Below are 23167 nucleotides of genomic sequence, written 5' to 3'. Positions count from 1 at the left end.
AAAGAAAATTTAATATTTTATTACATATTCTACATTTTTGAAATTACCCTCGATATATCGATGTTTTTGCAGTCCTAATGTGAATGGCAATTTATTTCTTCTTCTGCCATGGTTTCCAGCTGTTTCTATTTATTTTGCACTTAACCTCAAAAGCACTTTGATTTACTTTTTCTTTTGTGTTTCAACTGATTTTGTGGTTTTTGTTAATTTTCATTAGTTAAATGATTAGTTAATTGAACTAAGCTATGGATCAACTGTATGTGGAGATCGAGATAAGCACTCAAAATGCAAAAAGCGAAACAACCATATACACCAGCGTGCCTTCGTTTCTAGCGTTGTACACATATCGGTATCTAAAGGAGCCTCCTAATATCAAAGTCAACTTTGTGGCCAGCAAAATAACGAGTGGCAAGATAGCGTTACGCAGCTCCCAGTTGCGACGCGAGCTGACCGATCAACATATCACATGTCGAGATGCCGCCACACTCCCCGCCCTAAAGGACCTACGGCTGCCCATCTATGAGCGTGACGGAAACATCTATATTGCGGGCACTTGTGCCGTTTGTCGGGAGCTCATTGCACGGCAACCTAGCGCACAATTACGACAGCTGCTGGGCTTTAAGGGCAGCTGTCTGCTGGCGCCAGCCGAAGCCTCGATATGGACACGTTTCTGTGAGGTCGATGTTGTCACTTTGGTCAGCCAGCTGCAGAACGGCGATCTGCCTTTGCGGGAGGTACCCGTTGAGGTGGTACGCTTTGAGCAGCACATGAACCAGCCTGTCCGCATGCACAACATATACAAACTGGCCAGGGAGCAGGCCAATCAGACCTCGAATGGTGTGCCCGTGAAGCGCAAGGAGCGTGTCCTCATCGAATGCAGCATACCCAAGGAGCAGCTGCTTATCGAGCACCGTTTCGCCGAAGGCATCAGCTTTACAATTGCCGATCTCATACTTTATCCGTTGCTCCGTCTAGTCTTCCAGCACTGCGCACAAATGCTGCCACATTTTCCACTCACGAGCACTTGGTTCAGTGAGGTTAGTCGAAGAGAACCTTTTTGTTATGTTTACAAACAAAGTCAAGTTAACTATTAATGTAATTTCTTGCAGATTGATGCCTTTGACGCAAACTGTGCACGAATCCTGCATGAGTTGTATGTGCCAATTTTGGTAGCCCCAGCTGAGAACACTCAACTGCTTAGCATACCCGACTGTGAAGAAGCCAGCCTGTATAAGGCCGATCCCAAGCGGTATCGTCCTCGAAATCGCATTTATACCAGTCAGGCAGAAGTCGATACGGCTTTGGGTAAGCTTACCCAGCTGGATTTGGAATTTAGCGCCGACTCGGAACATACATATGGAGAGCAGTTAATCGACTGGCAGGGAATTGAGCCAACGCATGCCAAGAGCTCGGCCTTGCCGGAGGTGCGCCTGGAACGCAAGCGTCAGCAGCTGGAGAATATGGCGAATGCTGTCGTATCCTTGGCACAACCGGGCGATCGCATTGTTGACTTTTGTAGCGGAACTGGACATCTGGCCATATTGTTGGCACTGAAACTGCCGCAGTGTGTTGTGATTGTATTGGAAAACAAGGCATTTTCACTGTTGCACGCTCAGAAGCGTGCGTCCGAGCTCAAGTTGAGCAACTGCGTCTTTTATCAGTGCAACATTGATTACTTTATGGGAAGATTTGACATTGGTGCTTCGCTACACGCTTGTGGCACCGCTACCGACATTGTTCTGCAGCAGTGTCAACGTGTAAACGCCAGGTTTGTGTGCTGTCCATGCTGTTATGGATCCCTCCAGCCCATGCCGCACATTTCGTATCCTTTGAGTGAGCGTTTTCGCAAGGTGCTCGATGCCAAGGACTATTTGTATATTGCGCACACGGCAGATCAGGCACACGAGCTGGGCACCACCAATTGCAAGCCGGAGACAACGTTGCAGGGTCTTCATTGCATGTGCGTTGTGGACACGGATCGCAAGTTGCAGGCGGAGGAGGCTGGCTATAAGGTGATATTGACACGCCTAAAGCCAGAGCAGTGCACGCCAAAGAATCATTTGCTTGTTGGACGCTATATACGTAGCTGAGACTGCATTTAACATACGAATATATATTATATATATGTATGTGCATTAATTGCCTAACCAAAAGAGATAAATTTTCACAAAATATATGTATTTTCGTATATATGTAATTACCGTTGACGGTGTTTTATTTGAGTAACATGAAGTACTTGTAGAAAATGACTTAATGAGTTACCAATTTACTAAGACGAATTCAACACGCCAGCTTCAGTCTAGTTAATAAGCTGATTGCCGCCTCGCAAAGCCAAAACTAAATGTAACACTGAACCTCCTTGCACTTTATAATCAGCCGCCGTTTTGTCATCATTCCTGCAAAACAGAAAACCAATTAATTTTGAAATACAATAAGAAATTATGATAATATTCGGCACACAAAATATTTGATATCCTTGCAGTCCGACTTTAGTCAATTTTTTTCAGGTTGTATAAGACAATACGATATACACAAACTGTGAGAAAGGCTGAGATATATCAGAAAACAATAAAGTGTAATGTGGTTCAGACCGATACGGAGTCTAGTTTGTATAGAAACAGACGGACAAAACTCGTCATCCTGATGTAGCATATGTATATATACTTTATGACGTCTGTCATGGAGATTTTTTATGCATTACACATTTCATGACAAAAATAATAACTTTCTCTGCAAGAGTAAAATAATTATTGTTGGTTGGTTGGTTTAGTGACGCACATTTGTTTGCCGGAGAATATGAGACGTTGTTGCTGCGGTGGTATGCCTTCCTTCTCCTCGACACGCTCCTTGATGCGGTCAACCTTATCTGTGGGTTCAATGTCGATTTCGATTTCCTTGCCGGTTAATGTCTGCAACGGGATTTAGAAATGTATGTGAAATTATTTCGCTCGAAATTTTGTTGTTGCCCCACTGAAGCGGACGCATTGCTCGCGCGGTGGCATTTCAATAATATGAGCAATTGTTGCCCCTTCTCCTTAATATGACCTTACCTTTACTTTGATCAACATTGTGCAAGTGTGTGTAGCTTACTTTTCCAGATACAAAATAATTTTAAAAAAATCTATTAATATTTTTTGCAAGCTTGTTCCAGTTGCGGCGTTTATGCGAATGTCATTCGGCCTGTGCTGCCAACTCGTTGTAATATGACGGTATGCTCTTCTCTGAATGTCGATAACACGTCGATATTTACCGATTCTTAATAGGTACAAGAATTATTTGACCGTTAGGAAATATTTTTGTTTTCTTCCTTTTGAAAAATTTCAATATTGTTGACGTTGTTTGTAAATTATACAAACTAAATATTTTGTCTAGCTTTTATTTACAACCTAAAAATGTAATTTACACATATACATATCTAATAAAATGCATTTTGTTCACTATTGAGATCCTAGCCTCGCTAGGTTCATCTCAAGCCACTTTGTTTTTTTTGTTTAGCGCATGCACCGCTTCGCAGATGTGTCGAATATCGCGGGCATAGGTTCTGCAACATCCGCCAATGATTTTAGCTCCCAACTGTTCCCACTCTGGGACATATTTCGCGAGCGGAACACAATGCTCACGTCCTTGCCATCCATTGGCTACGTCATAGACCTCACCGCTATTCGGGTAAACCACCAAAGGGATTTGATCCTCGACACTGCGATCTCCATTTAGGCTTTTAAGCAGAGGTGTTACAAACTTGGGATGCACACAGTTAACACCTACAGCCAGGCATTTATCCTGTGCCTTACGCTCATGGAGGATATCCCAAATTGCAGTTGCTGCCTCGGCAAACTCTTCGCCATGTGCAAGAGTGCTCTCATCCTTGCATTGAAAGGCAACCCAAAATTTAACTTGCGGATAATCATCGCAGAGCATTTCCACCAAAGCCTCTGCTTCCATTTGACAGGGTATGGTCTCAATGGCCAGTGCATCCACACCTGCCTCAAGGCAGGCCTCAATGCGCACCCGATGCCAGTCGGTTATGGTCTTCGCAGGAACATAATCCGCATAGCTGCCCGTGTACTCAGAACCATCGTGCAGATGCGCACCAAATGGTCCAATCGAGGCAATAATCAATGGGTAACCTGATAGATTATATTATCACATTAATCGAGATTGTGAATTTATGAGGTTTTTACTACCTTCATTAACCGCCAGCTGGGACTCGAAACATTCCGTCAGATATTTCTCCTTGGCAACATGCGCCATGCGAACCGTTTTCTTTATCAGATTAATGCTCTGTTGCTCATCCAGCTCCAGATATTCCATGTAACCCTCGACACTCGTCTGATATGTGTTTGTCAATATCATATCAGCGCCATCTATTTAATTTATTACTGATAAGCTAGATTGTTGTTAATTGATAATGTAAACCACTTTACATACTTTGGAGAAAGTCCAGATGTGTATTTATAACAGCTGTTGGATTTGTGGCGTTGAAACGTGCACTCCACAACGGATCTCCATCGACGGAGTTACCCACATGTACCGTCATCTGGGTGCCAAAGCCGCCATCCTTAACGAGCAAACGTGTCAGACCCATTTTTAGACCCTGTAAGTTTAATTTTTTTAATGATAAATAAATTTTTAATTTAAAAAAAATTAACCCAAATAAATCGTATTTGTTTTTTGAACTTGTTCAAAGAAAATGTGTTTTTTTTTTAAATTTGTCAAAGCAGTTACATTATCACTTAATTCATAATAAATACAGGACTTCTGACAGTCGGGTTTTTATGACTGAAGCCTTTAATCTCTGAAAGTGCTGATCTGTCTGTATTAATAGCAATTCGCTGATATGAGTGAAGTCGTCTTACATTCATGTAATGGGCCTTATCAGCGACTCAGTAGAGCAGCTGTGCCGAATTCCTCGTTTCAAGTGCGAGCTTTGGCAATCGATTAAATCAATATAAAAAACATTGTAATTAAATCTAACACAACTGTAACCTTGTTAAATGCTTACACGTATACTGCGTTCCGGTAGGACGATGAACTCCAATTGGAATTTAACACTAATATAAGAACAACTGATATGACAGATCATGGAATATTTTAGAAACCCTCTGACTTTGTCCACACTCACCTTGACAGCTTATAAATAGAGATCTTGTAATTGATTAAATTATTTGCTTTATAAGACGCGTCGCGACTACAACAACGTGTTATGCTTTCAAAATGAATTATTTAACAGTATCCGCTTAGTCTCGAACTCAAAACAATTGAGATATTATATGATGTATATGGTTTGCCGGCCCACAATCGTTTAAGTGGTTTATAATGCTGTCTGGGAGCTTTTATAGGTTGCCTGTCAATGTTCTTATCACAGCACGAAAACAAAACGTAAAAATATAAACGCAAACAAAACAAAACAGAGTTCCAACATTAACACCCGGCGCTCGGTGCTTGGGCCCTAGGCTTGGATTGTGATAAGAGAGCATACAGCTGCCAGACAGCAGTCTAGGAGTAAAAAAAAAGAGCTGATGAAATCCAATCATATTGCGTGGATCTGTTGATAGGACAAAGACCAAGTCGATTGGTGTCTGGTAATGAATGATTCGATAACCTTTGAAACCGTCTTTCAAGCTTGATTTTTGCCAAAATCTTGACCCAGATCATGCGAAAAGACCTCTAAAAAAATCTTCATACCTCATCTCTAATCTTTATTTTACTAAATATAGTATTGATAAAAAAAAATAAACTTGATTCTTAAAGGAAATACATTTTTTTTTTAAACCGCCTTTTTTATTTTTAGTTATTGCCACATTTTGTTGTACGAATGTCATTGAATGCCCATTTATGTATAAGCTTAAAATTTTTACAAGAACGAATGAAATTATATTAAATTATGCAACTTATTAACTTAGGTACAACAAACTCAAAATATGCACACAAAAATTCACTTTTTTAAATCTAATTTTGAGTTAAAAATTGTCATTAAATTTTAAACTATCAAAAAAAATAAATTTAATGCGCGCCTGGAACATTTTTTTAATCCGATCGACTTGGTTGGCCTTATCGATATTGTATCGATATTGACGACAATAACTTATCACTGTCAAAAGAACAGTGTCTTAAAAGTTTTTTTTGAGTATAACAGCGTCTTAACAGTCTGCGTAACATCGTAAAAACGCGTACATACGTTGCATATTTATGTACATAAATGCTTCCGAATTTGAAAGCATATAAGCTAAATACATTTCAATTGTTAGTTTCTTTGATTGAATAATTAAAAATAAGTTCAGTACTAGTATGTAACAGTAGTATAACAGGAATGCAAATTTAATAACATTTATATGTTAACATAACATACACATAACATATTAAAATCATCTTTGCGCAAAAGTACAAATCGATGCGTCGTCGCAAATATTGTGGGACTTAAATTCGTTAAAAAATGTTGTAAATAACGGTGAGTGACTTGATCATTTTACTTTTTGCTATTGAGAAGGTCACGTTTCATGTGGCATATATGCGTGAACATACATAAGCATATCTATTCGTGTTGCAATTGTGTGCGTGTTTAGGTTACTGCAAAAACGGCTGCTGTTGCCACAAAGGGTGAAAAACAAGACATATTCGTAGTACATAATGCTATAAGCACCTTCTTCAGCTGTCTAAAATTTTATGGTGTAATGCAGATGCTGCTCGGATCAATACAAAGCATCTGAACGAATGTAGATAAAAAAAAACAGCACCAAGAAATCGCTGGAGATCAAGGTAATGACGCACTGAGCTATTTACTAATTTCTATTCCTCTAGGAATCACTATCATTTTAATTTTCACCTGAGTGTGCGTGTATGAATGTATGTATCTTCGTGTCGCTGCAAACATATGTACATTTCTTGTTTGTACGCTCTTTGCTCATTAGCGGCATTTTGGACGTCATTCAGGCAGAAACAAACACAGGCACACACACACATATGTACATTCGAATGGGTTTGTGTTTATGTGATTTTAATTATATGCATAGACATATGTGTGTTATGTATAAGCATCTGTACATATAATCTGTTAAACTGTTTATGCCATTCTATGATCTTAAGCCTGGTTTACTTACAGCATGAATGTATGTATTACATATGTATGTATAAAAATAATTATATAATTTGTGTTTTTCCAAGGTAAATCAAATAGACAAAGTTCGTAGTCTAACAAGATGTTCCTCCCTCCTTTATTTTACTTTACAGTGCATTAAGTACTAGATAAGCCATAAGCTCGTATCTCTCACTCTGTCTCTTTTTCTCTCTCTTTTTCTCTCGCTATATATCTCCATTGGAAAGCAGCTTTCATCTAGAATTTATATATCTTATGTTTATGTTTCGCGTGTCTTAATTTAATTATTGTTCTTTATTTTTCGCATTTTAACTTTCTCGTTCTTATCTGCTTTAACCTATTTGTTTACATTTTTATGTTTTTCTGCAGCTTTGGCTTATTTAAAGCTTTCATTTATTATGTTGATATGTATGTAGAATATTAAATTGATAGATTGCCTTTTAGATATTTGTTATTATTATTGAAAGGTGCAATATACATACAAATGTGATATCATTTTTGATACGAAAGTGATTTATAGGTATTCATTATTAATTACAGTCGATTCCATCTTGATCGCCACTTTGTTGTTTAGGTCTTATCGTATTACGTTCATATCGATATAAGTTAGGTATACAGTTAGTCAGTAACTGGAACAGTTTTAAAATGCAAACATTTTTTAAATCAAAGTAATTTCAATTTTATTTTTTTAATTGATCCAAAGACCATATTTAACCATAATAAAATTAGGTTGTTTTTTTCACATTTAAATGGATAAATTTTTTATTCTGAAAGAACAATTACTTGACTTACTGTATATATATCTATAGATGTCGAAATAATAGAATGAGGTTTTATTCTAGCTTGTGAATTTTCTGAACTAATGGATACACAAATATTTATTCCATTATTATTATAAGTGTTGCAAGCCCTTAATTATATATTGGTTTAGCGTGTTTTTGTTTGTTCTTCAATACGAACTTGAATTTATTTGATTTGGACAAATTTTATTGATTTTATATCGAAGGTGGGAAGGCATTACTATGATGGGAAAGGTATTTCCAAAACTGTTTTTCTTGGCTACTGCACACTCAAAGACACTTATTAAATCGATAATTCATTGTACTTTTTCTTTTCTTTCATTCTTTTTTTTTTGGCTGTTTCCTACAGGTGTGCTATGCTAGCATACAATGAGATACATATTATGCCATACAAGTTATTGAGATTGCAAACGGAAAAATGGAAACAATATCCAAGATCTCCCTGATATTTGCTGCATTGCTAGTTTACAATGCCATCAATGTCAACGCCAATGTCTCAGCCAATAAAAATAATCAAGGAGGCTGCAGCTCCGTCTATAGCGATAGGAGCACCATATTACAACTGCAACAAAGTAGAAGTAGCATTACGGGATCGGGTCCTGTGACGATACGCACATGGCAGGAGCACGAATTCTCGCTGTTGGGCTACAAATTCCATCTACCATTTGTGGGACATGCAGTCGACTTGGATGTGGATGATAGTGACAGTGTGGACGATAGCTGGTTGCTGGATAACAGCGCCCAACAGTCAACCAGTCGGGAGCAGGAACAGGAACAGAAACCGGTTGTCGAGCGCGAGCTGAACGAGCATGTCCATGTGGATCCAGTAAGCAGCATCATAAAGCTGCGCTGTCAAAATGTCAGCATGACCGAGATCAATGCCGAGCTGCTGCTTAATCGTCACATTAACTATGAGCATGTGACGCTGCTCCATGTAGCTAACACTGATAGCAGCAGCAGCTCCTCCTCCTCCTCCTCACTCCAGTTGCAGCAGTACGAGAACATGCGTCAGTTCAAGTGGATCGATAGCTTGCTGCAGGATGAGACATTGCAACGTCTCTTTGTCCAGCAGACGCAACGCTTTGAGTCTGTGGAAACACTGGATTTTAGCGAGAATCAATTGAACTGCATCCACTGGGCGCAGCCACAGGCGATGCGACGCCTTAAAGTACTACGATTGAGTGGCAATCGCTTGGCCAACTGCAGTCTGGTCGAGCTGCAGTATATGAATCATCTGCTCGAGCTGCATTTGGATCGCAACGATTTGCAGGCACTTCCCGCCCATTTTTTGCATCAGTTGAGCGAATTACGATTGCTCAATCTAAGCCAAAATGCGCTGGGGGAATTGCCTCGCAATATTTTCGAGGGTGCACTGCAGTTGGAGTGGTTGCATCTAGCCGGGAATCGATTGAGCATCTTACCGTTTCAGCTTTTTCAAACAGCTCGCGATTTGCGACTGTTGGATTTGAGCGTCAATCGTCTGCTCTCGTTTCCCGATAATTTCTTTGCATTGAACAGTCAACTGCGTAATCTGCAGCTCCAGAGCAATCAACTGCAGTCGATTGGCAAGCACAGCTTTTATAATCTACGTGAGCTGCGCCATTTGGATTTGTCACTGAATGAGCTGAGGAGCATCGATCGCAAGGCCTTTGACTCCTTGGAGAATCTCATAGTGCTCAATATATCCAGCAACAAGCTAACGCTGCTGTCCTCCATCATCTTCCAGCCACTGCATGCACTGGATCAACTGGATCTCAGTCGAAATCTGTTTAAACAGCTACCCGGCGGATTGTTCCAGACGCAACGCAAATTGACCCTGTTACGCATCGATGAGACGTCGCTGGAGCAGCTGCCCAATTGGATCTCACGCAATGAGGATTATGTGGATGCACAAGTCCTGCAACGTCTGCGCTATTTGTCCATGCAACAGAATACAAAGCTCACACAGTTGCCGCCCACATTATTTGCCAATGCCCGCAATCTCCGTGAGCTGCTCCTGGCCGACAATAGTCTGGTCAAGTTGCCCTCACAAATTGGCAGTTTGACGCGTCTGCAGCGTCTGAGTTTGCGTGGCAATCGCCTCAGTTCGCTGCCCGAGAGTCTTAAGGATCTACGGCAATTACACTACTTAAATATACTGGGGAATGAGTATCAATGTGATTGCAGCATGTATTGGCTTTCCGGCTGGTTAACCAACGCCACAACCTCGTTGCGAAGTGGCAGTCAAACGTTGGACTCCTATGAGCATATCGATAACCAAATCGATGCACTCAAGTGTCAATATGGTTACCCAGGAGACATGCTGCGAGTGCTGAGCAATCTCAATTGCAGTGTTCCCCTTGTGGTGCAATCCTCAGAGCCCAAGATGTATAGACTTCATGCCACCGCCAAGCTGGAGTGCCGAGTCTATGGCAGTCCAACACCGGACATTATTTGGGTGAGTCTCCCTCCACTAACCAATCCTTAAGAAATTGTTTTACGATTCACATGATTGCAGGTGACGCCGCGTAATAAAATTCTTCGTCATCATGCCGATCCCGACAAGCGGCCCATAATTATCAACAGCGATAATGAGCATCAGCCCAGCAAATTTGAGCTAATCGCTCTAACAGATGAAAGCAACGCACAGGCGATGAGTGTGAACATCAGCAGGCAGAAAAGCACAGTGGGACAACGCGTGGTACTCATCGAGAATGGATCTCTGTTGGTGCACAACATTTCCCGCGGTGACAGCGGACTTTATACTTGCTATGCCTTCAATGTGATGGGCAATGCTTCGGCTGGAATCAGGTAAACTACGGAAAGAATTAGTAGAAAATAATTTACTGGAGATTAGAGCTTAATAGCCTTAAACTTTTTAATTATCCCTAAATTCTGTTGAAACTATTTAAAATTGAAGCTATACTTTTTTAAAATCAATTGAAATTTTGTTGATTTTTATTTATACTAAATGGAAAGAAAAACAGCTCTTACTAAATTGTTAATAATAGTGGTGTGAACTCATCACTATACATTTTGTTAGTAATTTTATATGTTCTTCTATATCTGAAAGCTTTTACCTACCATATAATTGAACAACAACCATTTATCTAGCTCTGTAAAGATTAACCTTGACTCTTATGCTAATAACTTGGTCTTTACTCTCTTCACAGGCTCTACATCGATCCCATTGTGTTTTATCGCGTTAAGATCGAGAGTTTGCTGGCGGGCACAGCACTTGCTACGGCCTTTTTATTGCTCACACTCATCGTACAAGGACTGCGCAGTTGCTTGACAAGATTGGGGGTCTGTGAGCGGCTATCCTGTTGTGCGAATCGCAACAAAAGGTCTCCTAGATCTCGTCAGATCTATGCCATGCTCGACAGCATCGAGAGCTACAAAAGCCAGCAGCTGGAGAAGTTGAGAGAAAATTATGCACAGCAAGTGCATCGCATACGGGAGAATTGCGCCCAACAGGTCGAGTGGATACAAAGCAGTTATACCACACAGGCTAAGCACGTTAAAGAGTTCCGGGACATTGGTTCCAATCATTTGACTGCACTTAAGGATCAATATTGCGATCAGGTAAAAAAGGTGCGCGATTATTCCACCGGCCAATTGAGCTGGGTACGCGAGAACTATGTCTTCCAGCGTAACAAAATACGTAAGTTCAGTGCCCACCAGGTGTTAAGACTTCGCGAAGGTTACAAGTATCAGCAGCAGTCGCTAAACAAGGTTCTGGAGAATCTGCCCAGTTTCTATTTTGAAAACTGTCGCGGCCGCTGCGAGGAGGACATTGTTGAGGGTAAGCAATACGATATAAAAAATAAATTGCAAATACTTTTGAAGGAAATACAAAATAAAAGACAATAAAACTAAGATTAAAATTTAAAGAAACTGATTAAATTAAATGCTAGGAAATTCAAATAAAAAATATATTCACAAAACAATAATAAGGTCAATATTATTGGACAAGTAAATAGTTCTGATTTTTATACTTCCAGTCAAGTTTTTTTTTCTATTTTGATTAAATAAGTTTTTTCTTTAAATGAAACATAATAAGACTAGGGTTGCTCAAAAATGTTTAAAGTGTTCCAACAAGTGTTGCAAGGATTGGGGAAATCACAGAAAAACTCATTCAGATTAATAGGTAGAAATAGTAGATTAAGAATAGAAATACAAATCAAAATCGAATAGAAAAAGAACAAATCAAATAATAAATTCAATTTTCTTCACAGATATAGACTGCTATTTAAAGAGCCAAATGGAGAAGGAGCTACACATACAGAAGATCAAATCGCGTCTGATGGTCGCCAACATTTCGGCCAGCAAGGCTTCCGTATACTATACGCCACCAGATGACGATCTGTTGCACGGTTCCCATTTGCATCTGCAAACGACGCCCATACACATCAATTACATAGACGAGAATTTAGATCATCAGAAGTTGGAGTTGCATGACTTTAAAATGGATCCACAACTGCTGCTCTTCAACGCATCGAGATTATATGTTAACCCAGAAGGTGCAAGTAGTAGTCAGGCAGCTGCAGCTGCCGCTGCAGCAATGGCAGCAGCATCATCTCTGGCTTGCAGCATTGAGGATAATAATGTGGATATGCAGTTATTGGCTGACAGCGGCAGCCCAATGGAGATGAATGAACTGAAGGACTCGAACGATGTTAAGAATTCGAAATCGTGTCCTGCTATTTATAAGGTATCCAAGCAGCTAGATGGCAGCACGCTGCACGAGCTCCTCACCACCGATGGCGAAGGAGCACCACAACATATGTTGCGCTTCAATCCGGTTGACGAATCATCACTGACGACGATGCAGCTACCCAAGGAGAAGCTCAACATTGTACTGGTGGAAGACTGCGACAAGGCATTGCTTCATCATCAGCAGCAACAACAGCAGCTGGAGACGGATTCTGGCACGGAACTATCCACTTCCACGAGCGGCTCCAACAGCGACAGTGCCTCAAACTGTCCAACACACTATCAGCCGGCCAATGCCACAGTATCTGCAAAAAATTAGATGGTTTTTTTTTGTTAAATTTGATAATCATTTCGAATTGCAAGGGAAAATGAAAAATGAGAAGAATATCAACAGCAACAACAACAAATGACGCTAAAATAAATTCATCAAGTTATTGTTAATTGTAATATGGAAAGGCATCATACAATAATTACGTTTAGATTTAATTAGTGAAACTTAATGAATTCAAATGCTGAATATCAAATGGAGTACATAAAAAAAACATAAAAAGTCATACCTTTAAAAAGTAGCAAAAAAAAACCAATTTGAATTTGAAAAAAAGGTATCATTAACTATTGTCAATAATACTTGAAAAGAAGCCCCCTATTTGTGATTTCAACTATGATATGAAACAATTTATTTATAGAGACCGCATCAAATCTACATATACATACATTCATATAGTCAGGCATATTTTAAAACGACAAATACAAATTTTATTCAAATTCTAAAACGCAAAATAAAAGCAAAAAAAAAAAAATAATAGATATGCTTGCAAAGTTTACTAAAAACAAAAAAATTGAAAAATCGATGGTATTAGAATGCCAAACAATATATGCTAGTTTATTTTATGTGATTTTTAGACAATATCTGTTAAGTTCTCGTTATGTGGATCTTGAAAGATAATTGTATTCAATATTAGTTTCTAGACATTGGGACACTCGGGCTGTCTTAGCACCTCGATGGCACAAGGGCTGGCATCGATTTTACATGGCTCTGATTCGGTCTCCAGCTCACTGAGTTCATAATCACACTCGCATGGGAAGCATTCCATTTCGCCCTCGAGCTCATCTTCGCCTTCCTCACCCTCGCCATAGAAGCTTATCTGTTCCTGGCTAACGACACTTGGCTCTGTGGTTATCGAGCAGACCGACAGGTCGGAATCAGAGATGGGTATTGGCACCGGCTCCTGTGGCAACAGCGAGTAATCATAGATGGCAATCTCCTGTGCAAACCACAATGTTGGCTTCATTTCAGCTATTTCTTGATCCTCATCCTCGTACTCTACATTGAACTCTTCCTCTTCAGCCTCTTCGGAGTTGCCAATAGCCTTAAGATTATAATCGCCCGGCAAAAAGAAGCCAAGCAGCATATAACGATTGTCGAAGCTAAATACGGAAGGACCTGTGGGATACAGTGCATCCCAGATGCCGTGCAGAATGGTGCACTTATCATCATTGCCAATATACAGCTCAAATGGACCCAAGCGCACATTGGAGTTCCAAGTGGACTTCAAACGCACAGACATGCAGCAATTGTCCTTCTCAGTCTTATAGCTATAGATGCCCACACCATGACGTTGACCCTTGTACCAATCTCCCGAATAGGTGTCTCCATTGGCATAGTTGTAGCGCCCCTTGCCATGCTTCAGATGCTTGCGCCAGTTGCCCTCGTAAACGGATCCATCGGGATAAATGAAGATGCCACGGCCACAACGGACACCACAACGATACTGTCCATAATAACGAGCACCATTTTTGAAAACATAAAGACCAATGCCATGTCGGCGACCCTTGCGATAGTTGCCATCATACTGATCCCCATTAGGCAGAATGGCCCAGCCACGTCCATGACGTTGTCCGTCAGCATTTCGACCGCCTATGTATTTCTACAGTTGGGAAATGCATTGAAATAAGCATGAATTTTATGAAATTATTGGACTTTTCGCCTACGCCAATATTGGGACCCTCGTCCTCCTCCTCAGGAAACGAAATATCCGATTCATCGGAGAGTTCTGAAAGGCTCATGTTGTATATATATATATATATTAAATAAATTTACTTCGCGTCTATTTTTTATTAGGAAATATAATTTCGTACTTAAGTTACTTTTGGGAACTGTGTATTTATATCAACATGAAAAGCCAAGGCTTACTACAATTATGTTAGGATTACAGGATTGGGGTTAAGTTTCCGTTGCATAAAAGTAATTGGCCAGTGGGTATCGTATGAAGAGTGCCAACATTGTGGACAGCACCTGGAATGCCATCAGCATTTGGGTGGCAACTCGTTCATGGACTGGTCCAAAAATCACCAAGACAAAGTTGATAAGCGTCAAGTTGTTTGTCACAATTCTGCCATCGGGTTGCTCCTGCCAACTGACCAGCCTAAAAGTACGGAGCACAGTGACCATAAGTCGTCCCAATTTGCTCAATTCATCCATTCGAAATTCCGTAGTGCTGATGTGCAACAAGTCCGAATTCTGATCATATTTCGGTAAACGATGCCTTGGACAGGGCACAAAGTGGAACAGCTGCGGCGTGGAGTATAGGAAGTTTAATATCTGTGGAAGGAAGAACAGCAACAGTGTTTTGCTAAAGTGGCCCAGAATGCCAACTACTGCAAAGGTCATGCCGGCAAAATAACAATACGTATCGCCAACAAACACCTGCGACGGATATCTGCAAGTAAAATAGTTTAAAATTCGAATTTAAAATTCCGTTTTCAAAGCATTAACAGAGATAACAACAACAAATAAGAGAGGATGCTACATAAGAAGGTTGACCTTGCTGTAATTTAGGACAGCGCGAGTCTGACGTCACAGTGTGAAGCAACAAACGATGTACATTAACATTTTATAAGTTGTTTCATTTAGTACATCAAAGTCCAAATGAAATGAAAAGGGTCTAGTTTGAAAAGTGTCCAATATAATATGAATCCAAATAGTTGTTACCTGTGAACTTATTAAGTAGAATTAAGAAATGAAAGTTAAAAAATGATTCTTAAAATAAAAGCTATATTTTTCTCTTGTGGTCACCGTTTTCTAGCTTTTGCAATTACAAAAAAAGCAAATTCTAGCTACGAAAAAGGCTGTGCTGGCAACACTGACTTTTGGTGTCGAATTCGAACAGCTGAGAGAGCGCAATGTTAATCGAGAGGACAATGGCAATCGACAGCTGTGCGTGTGGTGGGCAGCAAAATGAGTGAAATGTGGGTGTGTTAAAGAAAAGGCGAAAAAAACCCGTAATTTTAAAGCAAAAGAAACATGTGCTGTGTGTAGTCAATTAACACACAATGGCCAGGAGTACGGGTCTGAGCCAATTAGTTGCTAGTGGAAGCGGCCGTCTGGCCATAACCAAAAAGCTGGTGCTGTGGTCAGTACTCGTAGTGCAAGTGGGCTTCATTGGCTGCATTTGGTTGCTGCAAATGAATCGGAGTCAGTTGCTGCAGCAGACGAGCAACTCACCGGATTCAGGCTCGGGGCGTGTGCATTTCGTGCGGAATGCAAGAAATACAAAGGTCAACAAGGATCAAAGAAGAGGGCTGCATTGTATGCATCGTGAGAATACCAATCGATATCAACAGGATTTCTATCAAAAAAAAAGCGACAAATTCAATCGGAGTGCAGATTATGCTATGCCGGCTTATGTTGATTTGGAGTTGGCGCCAGCTCTCTGGTGCTATCGGGAAGGCACTCTTAATGAGACGTCAGCTCAGCGGAACGACAGGGATTACCTAATGGCGCAGCCACAGTGTCTGTGCGATAGCGGCTGGCATGGACGCGACTGTGGTCAGCCGGAGATCATCTGGCGGGCACTGATGACGCACAGTCGCGCCAGCAAACGTGCCGGCTACGAGGCTCCACTGAAGCTGCACGAAGCGAGCGGGACGTCGGTGAAGCGACTCTTTTATATGTTGAATCTAGGCGACTGGGAACACATCAACCTGGAGCTGCTGCATCTTCAGCTGCGCACACTCATGGAGGTTGTGGATTTCTATCTCATCTACTACTATGTCAGAGACATCAAGGATAATCTGACGCGACGTCAACTTGAACGCAATCTCAACTCCATGCTGAGCTTCAATTACGTGCTGTACCAATGCAAGGGACCTGGTCATGTTAGCTGCACTGGAGCTGCTGTTTATGCACATTTCCGGCACCAATTGTGGACACTTTGTAGTGTGCAAACACAGGCCACGGATTTGCTGCTTTATGGCGACCGGGAGACGCTTTTTTCGCCGGCAGCATTGAAATTTCTCAAATACTATGCGTCGGATGTTTTGCCACTTCGTTTCCGGCTGAAGCATAATGTATACGGCTTTTATTGGCAACATCCGAAGCGCACACGCCTCAGCGGCGTCATTAGTTCCTTGGTGCATCTGCACGCTGCCCAGATGGATCCGCAACGGCTGGAGCGCCAGGCGACATACACACTGGGCGATCTCAATCATTACGGCGGCTGGAGCTGTGAGCTTTGCTTGTCGCCGGAGCAAATTGTGCTCATGCTGCAGACATCGTCAGTGGACAGTCGGAGCATTCCCGTGCGGTTGCCCAATCAGACGAGGAGTGCTCGCATCGATGCCAACTACGTACAGCAACTGATGGGGACCGGAGTCCACTTGGATGGCAGCACACAACTGCTCCGATTGCGACAGCAGAGTGAGAAGTATTTTGCGCCGGATACGGCGACTCTGCACAGTAGTCAATTTGGGCAATTGCTCTACAATATGTACGATGTGGATGTCTTGGACGATGTGCAGGAGGATGAAGACTAAGACTAGTACTAAGACTCGGTTAACTAATAAGCCTAATCTGCTAAACATACTCATGTGGTTATGTGCCTCTTTAATCACCTTCTCCCTTATCATAAAAAAGTTTCGCTTCAAGCTAAACATATCGGAAAACTGCATCGGTTTTTGATTAATTTAATTCCAAATTCAGTAACTCAGCAAGCAGACAGACAGGGCGACAGACGACAGACGTCGACGACAACGCCATCTGTGATAATAAACTAAACTAGATATGAATTTGAAATGATTCTCAGATGTCAAGGTATTTGTTAATGTGTACATTTAGTTTAGTTAATCTACGGCCCATTTTTGCAATGTCTAAGATCTTCAATGTATGCAAATTAATGTCAAATTCAAATATAAATCTAGACATTGAAAAATCGGCCCTTAGTGTTATTTAAGAAATTCAAATAAATGTTGTAAATGTAAATTCATTCTAAGAATATTATTAAACTGCAACAAAATATTGAAACCCTCGAAATAATATTTGTTATATACACGTATTACTTACTTGTTGTATTTCCACAAAGCCAACGAGGTGGCCAGAAATGGTAGCATAAAATGTAGAGAGAATTGATGTGATTCCACCTGATGACCCAGTGACAATTCGATCAAATTGAAGAGCAAAACGGAAGCGGCAATGATTAAAGATTGACCCACCTCCAGACCATTTATGCCAGCGAGTATATTGATGGCATTGGTACAAAACACCGCCAAACTGCCCATAAAGATGTAGTAGAGTATGCCTAAAGAATGATATGTATAACTATTAGCAGAGACGACTGTTGAAATTATTTGACAATTTCTATTATAAAAATTAAAAGATAAAAATTGAATGTAAATACCATTTGAACCAAGTGGCGTATTTCCAAAATCTAAAAATATGTAGTGTGTGACAACACTTTTCATGTGATACATTTTAAGACTTAAAAAACGTACAGGGGTCTTTTGGGTTTTTATAATAGAAATTTACAAATAATTTTTATTTTTGACTTTAATAATAAAAATTGAAACTAATAATTATTTTTAATTTTTATAAAAAAATTTAAAATAATTATTTTTAATTTTTTATAATAAAAATCTAAAATATAAAAATTTTTAAGTTGTCAATTTTTTTTAATTCATAACTTTTATTTGCAGTCCCTGGTTAAAAGAGACCGACTGTAATAGTCCCTGTACTTAATCTTTGATAAACAGATGCAGGGTACATTAAGTCGATACTACTTTATTGCAGCTGCTTCTCACCAATGTTAACGGAGGTGCCAAAGAGACCACGTGCAAAGTTGGGCATCATGACAGTGGTGGAGTTGTAGTTGACATAGTAGACCATCAGGAGAGGCAATGTCGCTATGGTCGGAAGCAGGAGCTTGTGCCGCCAGCGCAGATCGAGCACATCGTCAGCAAATCCAAGGAATATCATGCAGCAAATCGATAGCAAGGCGGCAATCAGTTCCACGAACTGTGTCAAAGATATCAATAAGCATTACAATAGTTCCCACACATGGCTGAGTCATCCATAAAACCTTATCATGTGGAAAAGTTAATGGCTTTCCGCCGGTAACTGCGTCCGTGGCGGCGTTCTCATCAAATGTGAATGGTATGGGTATAAAAAGAAACATGGAGATCAAGAAAACGCAACCAATAATCACGCCATACGATTCGGGTCTGAAAAAAACATGTTTACTAACAATTCTGGCGAGGATTATGCTCAACACTCACACTTGTGGCTTGTCCTTTTTACACAGATCTCGGCCAAACAAGTTGGCCTTGATGAACATCTCTCTCAGGCGGGGTATCATGCGCACCGTCATGAGGTAGGCGCCCGTCGAAATGGTCGCATTTACGGCAATTGCTGTCGTGGACATCTCGGACACTAATTAGATTATAGCTGATAACAAATTCAAACTACTGCAGGTGGGCCAAATAGTTGATGTCGTGCAATATGCGAGAACTCGCTCAAATAGAACAATTCTGATATATCACACCAGCATTATGCCGTAATATAACAACTCCGGCAAGCGCAAAAGTACACGCCAATAATACGGGCAAAGACAATAACAAACACAGCTGATAGAACCGCACAGTTATCGCTCAACTAGTGAGTTATCGTTATCGATAGTGACGGTTAATTTTTAACATAACAATTATTTCTGGATTTCTGGAGTTAAACACAGAAGCTATAAACTATTGTTGTTTTATTTTGACCAAAAAAAAAAAAATAAAAATCATTTATAATCATTATTCTTGAGTTCTGTTTTTTTGATCAAAAATAATGATTATCGGTGAAAATCATAATATAATCAATTTCAAATCGAATTTTTAAGTAACAAACAAAAAAACCGACTTTACAATCACAACTCTTATTTTCGAGAATTACTTATATATTTATTTAATATCAATAAGTATCAGCACTTGGTGACTGTTACAAAGCCTACTCCCCATTTATACATTTAAATTAATATTTGATAAACATAACAAAAATACTTTCAGTGTCACTTCGAGTTTGATCTAATTTAGCCTTTATCTGTGCTATCGCTCCCGGAAGAATGGAAATGCCTTTTGGAGCTCCCCCTTGGACTTGCATGCCTCCACCTGCGGTAATGTCTCCACAATATTTAATAAATAGATTTGCAGTTGCTGTCGGCGCTCTTCGACAAAGACGAGATTCATATTTCCAAAATGCTTCTTCGGTGGAAACTCGATTGAGCTAATGTTGGGATGAGTGCGGAGCAAGGATTTATGTAGTTTATTAAATTCATTATAGCGTCGAAATAGTGTCCAATGCTCCAACCGCTGACGCATTGTTATGTGGATCTCGTAGACGTAGTGGGAGCCCGAACGATGGGACTTGACGAGTTTAACCTGTGGAATGGTGATCAGAAAGTTGGAACAAAACGATGACTCCGGATTGATGCCCGTTTCATTGAACTGCTTGGTGAGGCGACGAACTAATTGGCGATTTTGTAGGGTCAACTCAGCTACGCGTGTTTCCAGCAAAGCGCATTTCTCGTTTAATAGCATCACTTGATCCTCCAACGCCGTCGCCTGCTGACTGTTGCCCCCGCCATTACCCGAGGATGATGACTTGCTCCACTGGGAAGAAGTATCACTGCGATCCTCAAAGAGTTCCTGATCAATAGCATTTGTAGCTGCTTGTTCCTGCTCTTCATCCTGATCTTGGTGTGTTGGATAAACATCGGTTAGTGGCGTCTTAAGAAACTCTAGTTCTGGGCCAATGGGATCACAGGGCGTTACATTAATGGGGAGCACATTAATGGCGTGCTCCAACAGTTCCTGTTCTACAGCATCTTTTGATAAAATCTGCTGCACTTCCAACATTTCGCGCGGACTTAGAGCGCCTAACAGATCCTCCGTTGATGTGGCGCATGCAATGGGTCTCTCTACAGCAGAGGCATTGCGTCCTGGCTTCCGCACAGCGACGGGCACGGGCTGAGGTGGGAATATAATGGGTTCCTCCCTCACGGCATTTACCGATTGTACTGTCTGTCTTTTCGGTGCGTTAAGCTCCGGATTTTCAACGTTCAGGGCAAAGAGAACATCTTGAAGGCTAATCAGAATGCCGGGTAGCTTCTTAGCTGCTTCCTCGTTGAGCAACAGCGACCAAGGAGTGTAATAGCGCTGCATTTGAGCCTCATTACTTAGCCAGGTTAGCACATGACTTTGCAGGCGCTTCTCATTAAGCATCGCGCGTATGAAGGCGCGTCCACGGCCTTGTTTTGTCCAGATTTGCTTCAGTTCCTCGTAGCGTTGACGTTCGTGTGGTGTCAAATGCGATTGACAGAAATCCCAGAATGTGGTTTCATTGTGAGCGTTAACTTCACCTCCGCCCCCATTTCCACCCAAGACGATCTCGTGCATATTTTGAAATAAACTGACGGCTGTCAATGATACATTCACCGTTTGGCGGAGCCCGTATGCGAAAGTTTCTTCAAGGGCTTCGCACAACTCCAGCACCACATCGTCCGTTTCAGTGGCTAATTCTCGTTTACCACCATAATTTTGACTCGTCTGTTGCGCAGTTTGTTGCAGTCGTCGAAAGATGTCCTCTCTTCGTTGGCCGAAAATGCTGCCGTTCAAGGTAGCACGGATTGGGTCTGGCAATGCACTTTCAGGCATTTTCTATTATTTACACACAATGTTTATTATTGCTTGATATTGTTCCTTAGTTATTTATTTTCGTTTTCATTGTTTTTTTCTTCCAAATGTAAGTGTTGGTAAGTGTTGTCATTATCAATCAGGGCTGGAATATATTGTCGATATATGTATCGATATTGACTATTTCATTTTTCCCAACAATTATCTGTAATTACTAAATTAATTAAAGTATAAAAATGATGCAAAAATAAGCATTCACCTTATCTCATTCTAAATTCTCAATTAAAATTTAAATTAAATATTTGACTAATTTACTTAAATTAATCGATAAATGCTCAGTTCTTATTTGAAACAAGCTGTTTTCCAACACTAGCTGGTCCACGCGATTCACTGACTGCCAAAAATATCGGTAAATTTCAGACAAATTGGGTTAGAGGTGCAGAAACATCGATGTTCGTGTCCATCGATGTTTTCGATGTTTTCAAAAAAAACATCGAGTGAAACATCGATGTTTAAAAAAAAAAAAAGAAAATGCAAAAAGAACAGAAACAGCACAAACAGTAACATGAGATTTATTTGAGATCATTTAAAGTGTCTATTTCGATTCAGGAATAAAAGTTGATCAACAACTTCATGTTTAAGCCTTGTCCTGCGGTCAGATATGGTTTGTCCAGCTTTGCTGAATACTCGTTCAGACTCACAGGACGAGGCTTGTATACAGAAAAATTTTTTTGCAACCAATTTCAGTTCGTTGTCAGCAGTCATCTGTAAAAAATATTTCTTATTTAACATGTTAGTCATAATTATTTAAAAATCATACCTCCCAATACTTCAAGGGGTCGCAAGTGTCAGGAATGTTTTCTTTTTCCATATATTGCCTTGTGGCAATAATGGCATCGGCTCTGGTAGACTTTACTTTAGGCTTATTTTGCAAAAATGAAAATTTGCTGCTTGCCTCGTTTGAAGTTGATTCTGGTGTTGGTGGACGTCGTGGAGTTGTTGATTTAAGAGAGAGCAATTCCAGCTCCAACGCTTTAGCTGCTTGGTCTGCGTTTGAACTTCGGAGAAAGCCATCTTTTTTGAAGCGAGGATCAACGAGAGTAGCGATGCGAGGAATTGTGCGCGTTTCAAAGGAATCAAGTCTTTCCACTAATCGTTTCTGAACAAGGTCATATATATCTTTTCCTTCCTGTGTTCGCAACTGTGCATTTACTTGAATCATTTTATGATGAATCTCGGCAATGACTGGAATAATTAGCGACACAGACACTTTTGTGTTAGTCGACACCGAAAGAGTCGCTTCCTGAAAAGGTGACAGCAAATCCGACAAGTCATTCAAGACGTCGAGTTCTTCATTTGTGATCGGTGAAGGGCTAAAGGAAGCGTGGGCTTGTAAAGATATATAACTTACTTTTCAGGTAATTCTCCATCTTGCCTTCGTCATCCATCAACGTCCACCAACACCATCAACTAGAAATCCTAAATATTATCAACAATTTTGTTAGTTTTTAGAAAAAACAATAAGAAATTCATTTACTTACAATTTTTTCTCACCGAGCGCAGAGTTGTTTGTGAAAACATCGATGGTGGTCACGAACCATCGATGGTTCCGATGTTTTGAAAACATCGATGT

At 40.5% G+C, this 23167-nt stretch overlaps 9 protein-coding genes across 12 annotated transcripts; 3 read left to right on the top strand and 6 right to left on the bottom strand.

Moving 5' to 3' along the window:
• Positions 1–98: 98 nt before the first annotated feature.
• LOC117781687 (glutathione S-transferase C-terminal domain-containing protein homolog) lies at positions 99–2197 on the top strand. The gene is made up of 2 exons (XM_034618493.1): positions 99–1037; positions 1110–2197. The coding sequence occupies exons 1-2, from the start codon at positions 246–248 to the stop codon at positions 2088–2090; spliced, it is 1773 nt and encodes a 590-aa protein (XP_034474384.1). The 5' UTR covers positions 99–245; the 3' UTR covers positions 2091–2197.
• LOC117781692 (NEDD8) lies at positions 2177–3207 on the bottom strand. Its single transcript, XM_034618498.1, has 3 exons — positions 3051–3207; positions 2779–2909; positions 2177–2396 (listed from the first exon to the last, which is right to left on the bottom strand). Exons 1-3 carry the CDS (start codon positions 3066–3068, stop codon positions 2300–2302), a joined length of 246 nt encoding a protein of 81 aa, XP_034474389.1. The 5' UTR covers positions 3069–3207; the 3' UTR covers positions 2177–2299.
• Positions 3208–3360: 153 nt separating this feature from the next.
• Positions 3361–5285, bottom strand: LOC117781691 (homocysteine S-methyltransferase). The gene is made up of 4 exons (XM_034618497.1): positions 5123–5285; positions 4429–4594; positions 4185–4364; positions 3361–4127 (listed from the first exon to the last, which is right to left on the bottom strand). The coding sequence occupies exons 2-4, from the start codon at positions 4583–4585 to the stop codon at positions 3469–3471; spliced, it is 996 nt and encodes a 331-aa protein (XP_034474388.1). The 5' UTR covers positions 4586–4594; positions 5123–5285; the 3' UTR covers positions 3361–3468.
• A 966-nt stretch (positions 5286–6251) lies between these two features.
• On the top strand, positions 6252–13376 carry LOC117781686. 3 transcript variants are annotated; one of them, XM_034618491.1, is made up of 6 exons: positions 6252–6448; positions 8243–10330; positions 10391–10683; positions 11046–11677; positions 12111–12694; positions 12728–13376. In XM_034618491.1, exons 2-6 carry the CDS (start codon positions 8312–8314, stop codon positions 12905–12907), a joined length of 3708 nt encoding a protein of 1235 aa, XP_034474382.1. In that variant the 5' UTR covers positions 6252–6448; positions 8243–8311; the 3' UTR covers positions 12908–13376. The 3 variants fall into 3 exon arrangements, with proteins under 3 accessions (XP_034474382.1, XP_034474380.1, XP_034474381.1); XM_034618489.1 differs by having other exon boundaries at positions 6255–6448; positions 12111–13376; XM_034618490.1 differs by lacking the exon at positions 6252–6448 and adding an exon at positions 6489–6756 and having other exon boundaries at positions 12111–13376.
• A 68-nt stretch (positions 13377–13444) lies between these two features.
• On the bottom strand, positions 13445–14677 carry LOC117781690 (radial spoke head 1 homolog). Its single transcript, XM_034618496.1, has 2 exons — positions 14581–14677; positions 13445–14516 (listed from the first exon to the last, which is right to left on the bottom strand). The coding sequence occupies exons 1-2, from the start codon at positions 14653–14655 to the stop codon at positions 13554–13556; spliced, it is 1038 nt and encodes a 345-aa protein (XP_034474387.1). The 5' UTR covers positions 14656–14677; the 3' UTR covers positions 13445–13553.
• Positions 14678–14706: 29 nt separating this feature from the next.
• On the bottom strand, positions 14707–19488 carry LOC117781689 (UDP-N-acetylglucosamine--dolichyl-phosphate N-acetylglucosaminephosphotransferase). Its single transcript, XM_034618495.1, has 5 exons — positions 19138–19488; positions 18942–19083; positions 18664–18877; positions 17930–18164; positions 14707–15308 (listed from the first exon to the last, which is right to left on the bottom strand). Exons 1-5 carry the CDS (start codon positions 19281–19283, stop codon positions 14813–14815), a joined length of 1233 nt encoding a protein of 410 aa, XP_034474386.1. The 5' UTR covers positions 19284–19488; the 3' UTR covers positions 14707–14812.
• On the top strand, positions 15711–17647 carry LOC117781688 (beta-1,4-mannosyl-glycoprotein 4-beta-N-acetylglucosaminyltransferase). Its single transcript, XM_034618494.1, has one exon. It carries the CDS (start codon positions 15922–15924, stop codon positions 17401–17403), a length of 1482 nt encoding a protein of 493 aa, XP_034474385.1. The 5' UTR covers positions 15711–15921; the 3' UTR covers positions 17404–17647.
• A 293-nt stretch (positions 19489–19781) lies between the features above and the next one.
• On the bottom strand, positions 19782–21645 carry LOC117782004 (sorting nexin-29). The gene has a single exon (XM_034618908.1). It carries the CDS (start codon positions 21553–21555, stop codon positions 19948–19950), a length of 1608 nt encoding a protein of 535 aa, XP_034474799.1. The 5' UTR covers positions 21556–21645; the 3' UTR covers positions 19782–19947.
• Positions 21646–22090: 445 nt separating this feature from the next.
• On the bottom strand, positions 22091–23106 carry LOC117780418 (zinc finger BED domain-containing protein 4-like). 2 transcript variants are annotated; one of them, XM_034616936.1, is made up of 4 exons: positions 23076–23106; positions 22946–23013; positions 22355–22779; positions 22091–22299 (listed from the first exon to the last, which is right to left on the bottom strand). In XM_034616936.1, the coding sequence occupies exons 2-4, from the start codon at positions 22980–22982 to the stop codon at positions 22117–22119; spliced, it is 645 nt and encodes a 214-aa protein (XP_034472827.1). In that variant the 5' UTR covers positions 22983–23013; positions 23076–23106; the 3' UTR covers positions 22091–22116. The 2 variants fall into 2 exon arrangements, with proteins under 2 accessions (XP_034472827.1, XP_034472828.1); XM_034616937.1 differs by lacking the exon at positions 23076–23106 and having other exon boundaries at positions 22355–22837.
• Positions 23107–23167: the final 61 nt, after the last annotated feature.

Source organism: Drosophila innubila, assembly GCF_004354385.1.
Source record: "Drosophila innubila isolate TH190305 chromosome 2L unlocalized genomic scaffold, UK_Dinn_1.0 4_B_2L, whole genome shotgun sequence".
NCBI lineage: Eukaryota > Metazoa > Arthropoda > Insecta > Diptera > Drosophilidae > Drosophila > Drosophila innubila.
This window is presented reverse-complemented; position numbering and strand designations above follow the sequence as displayed.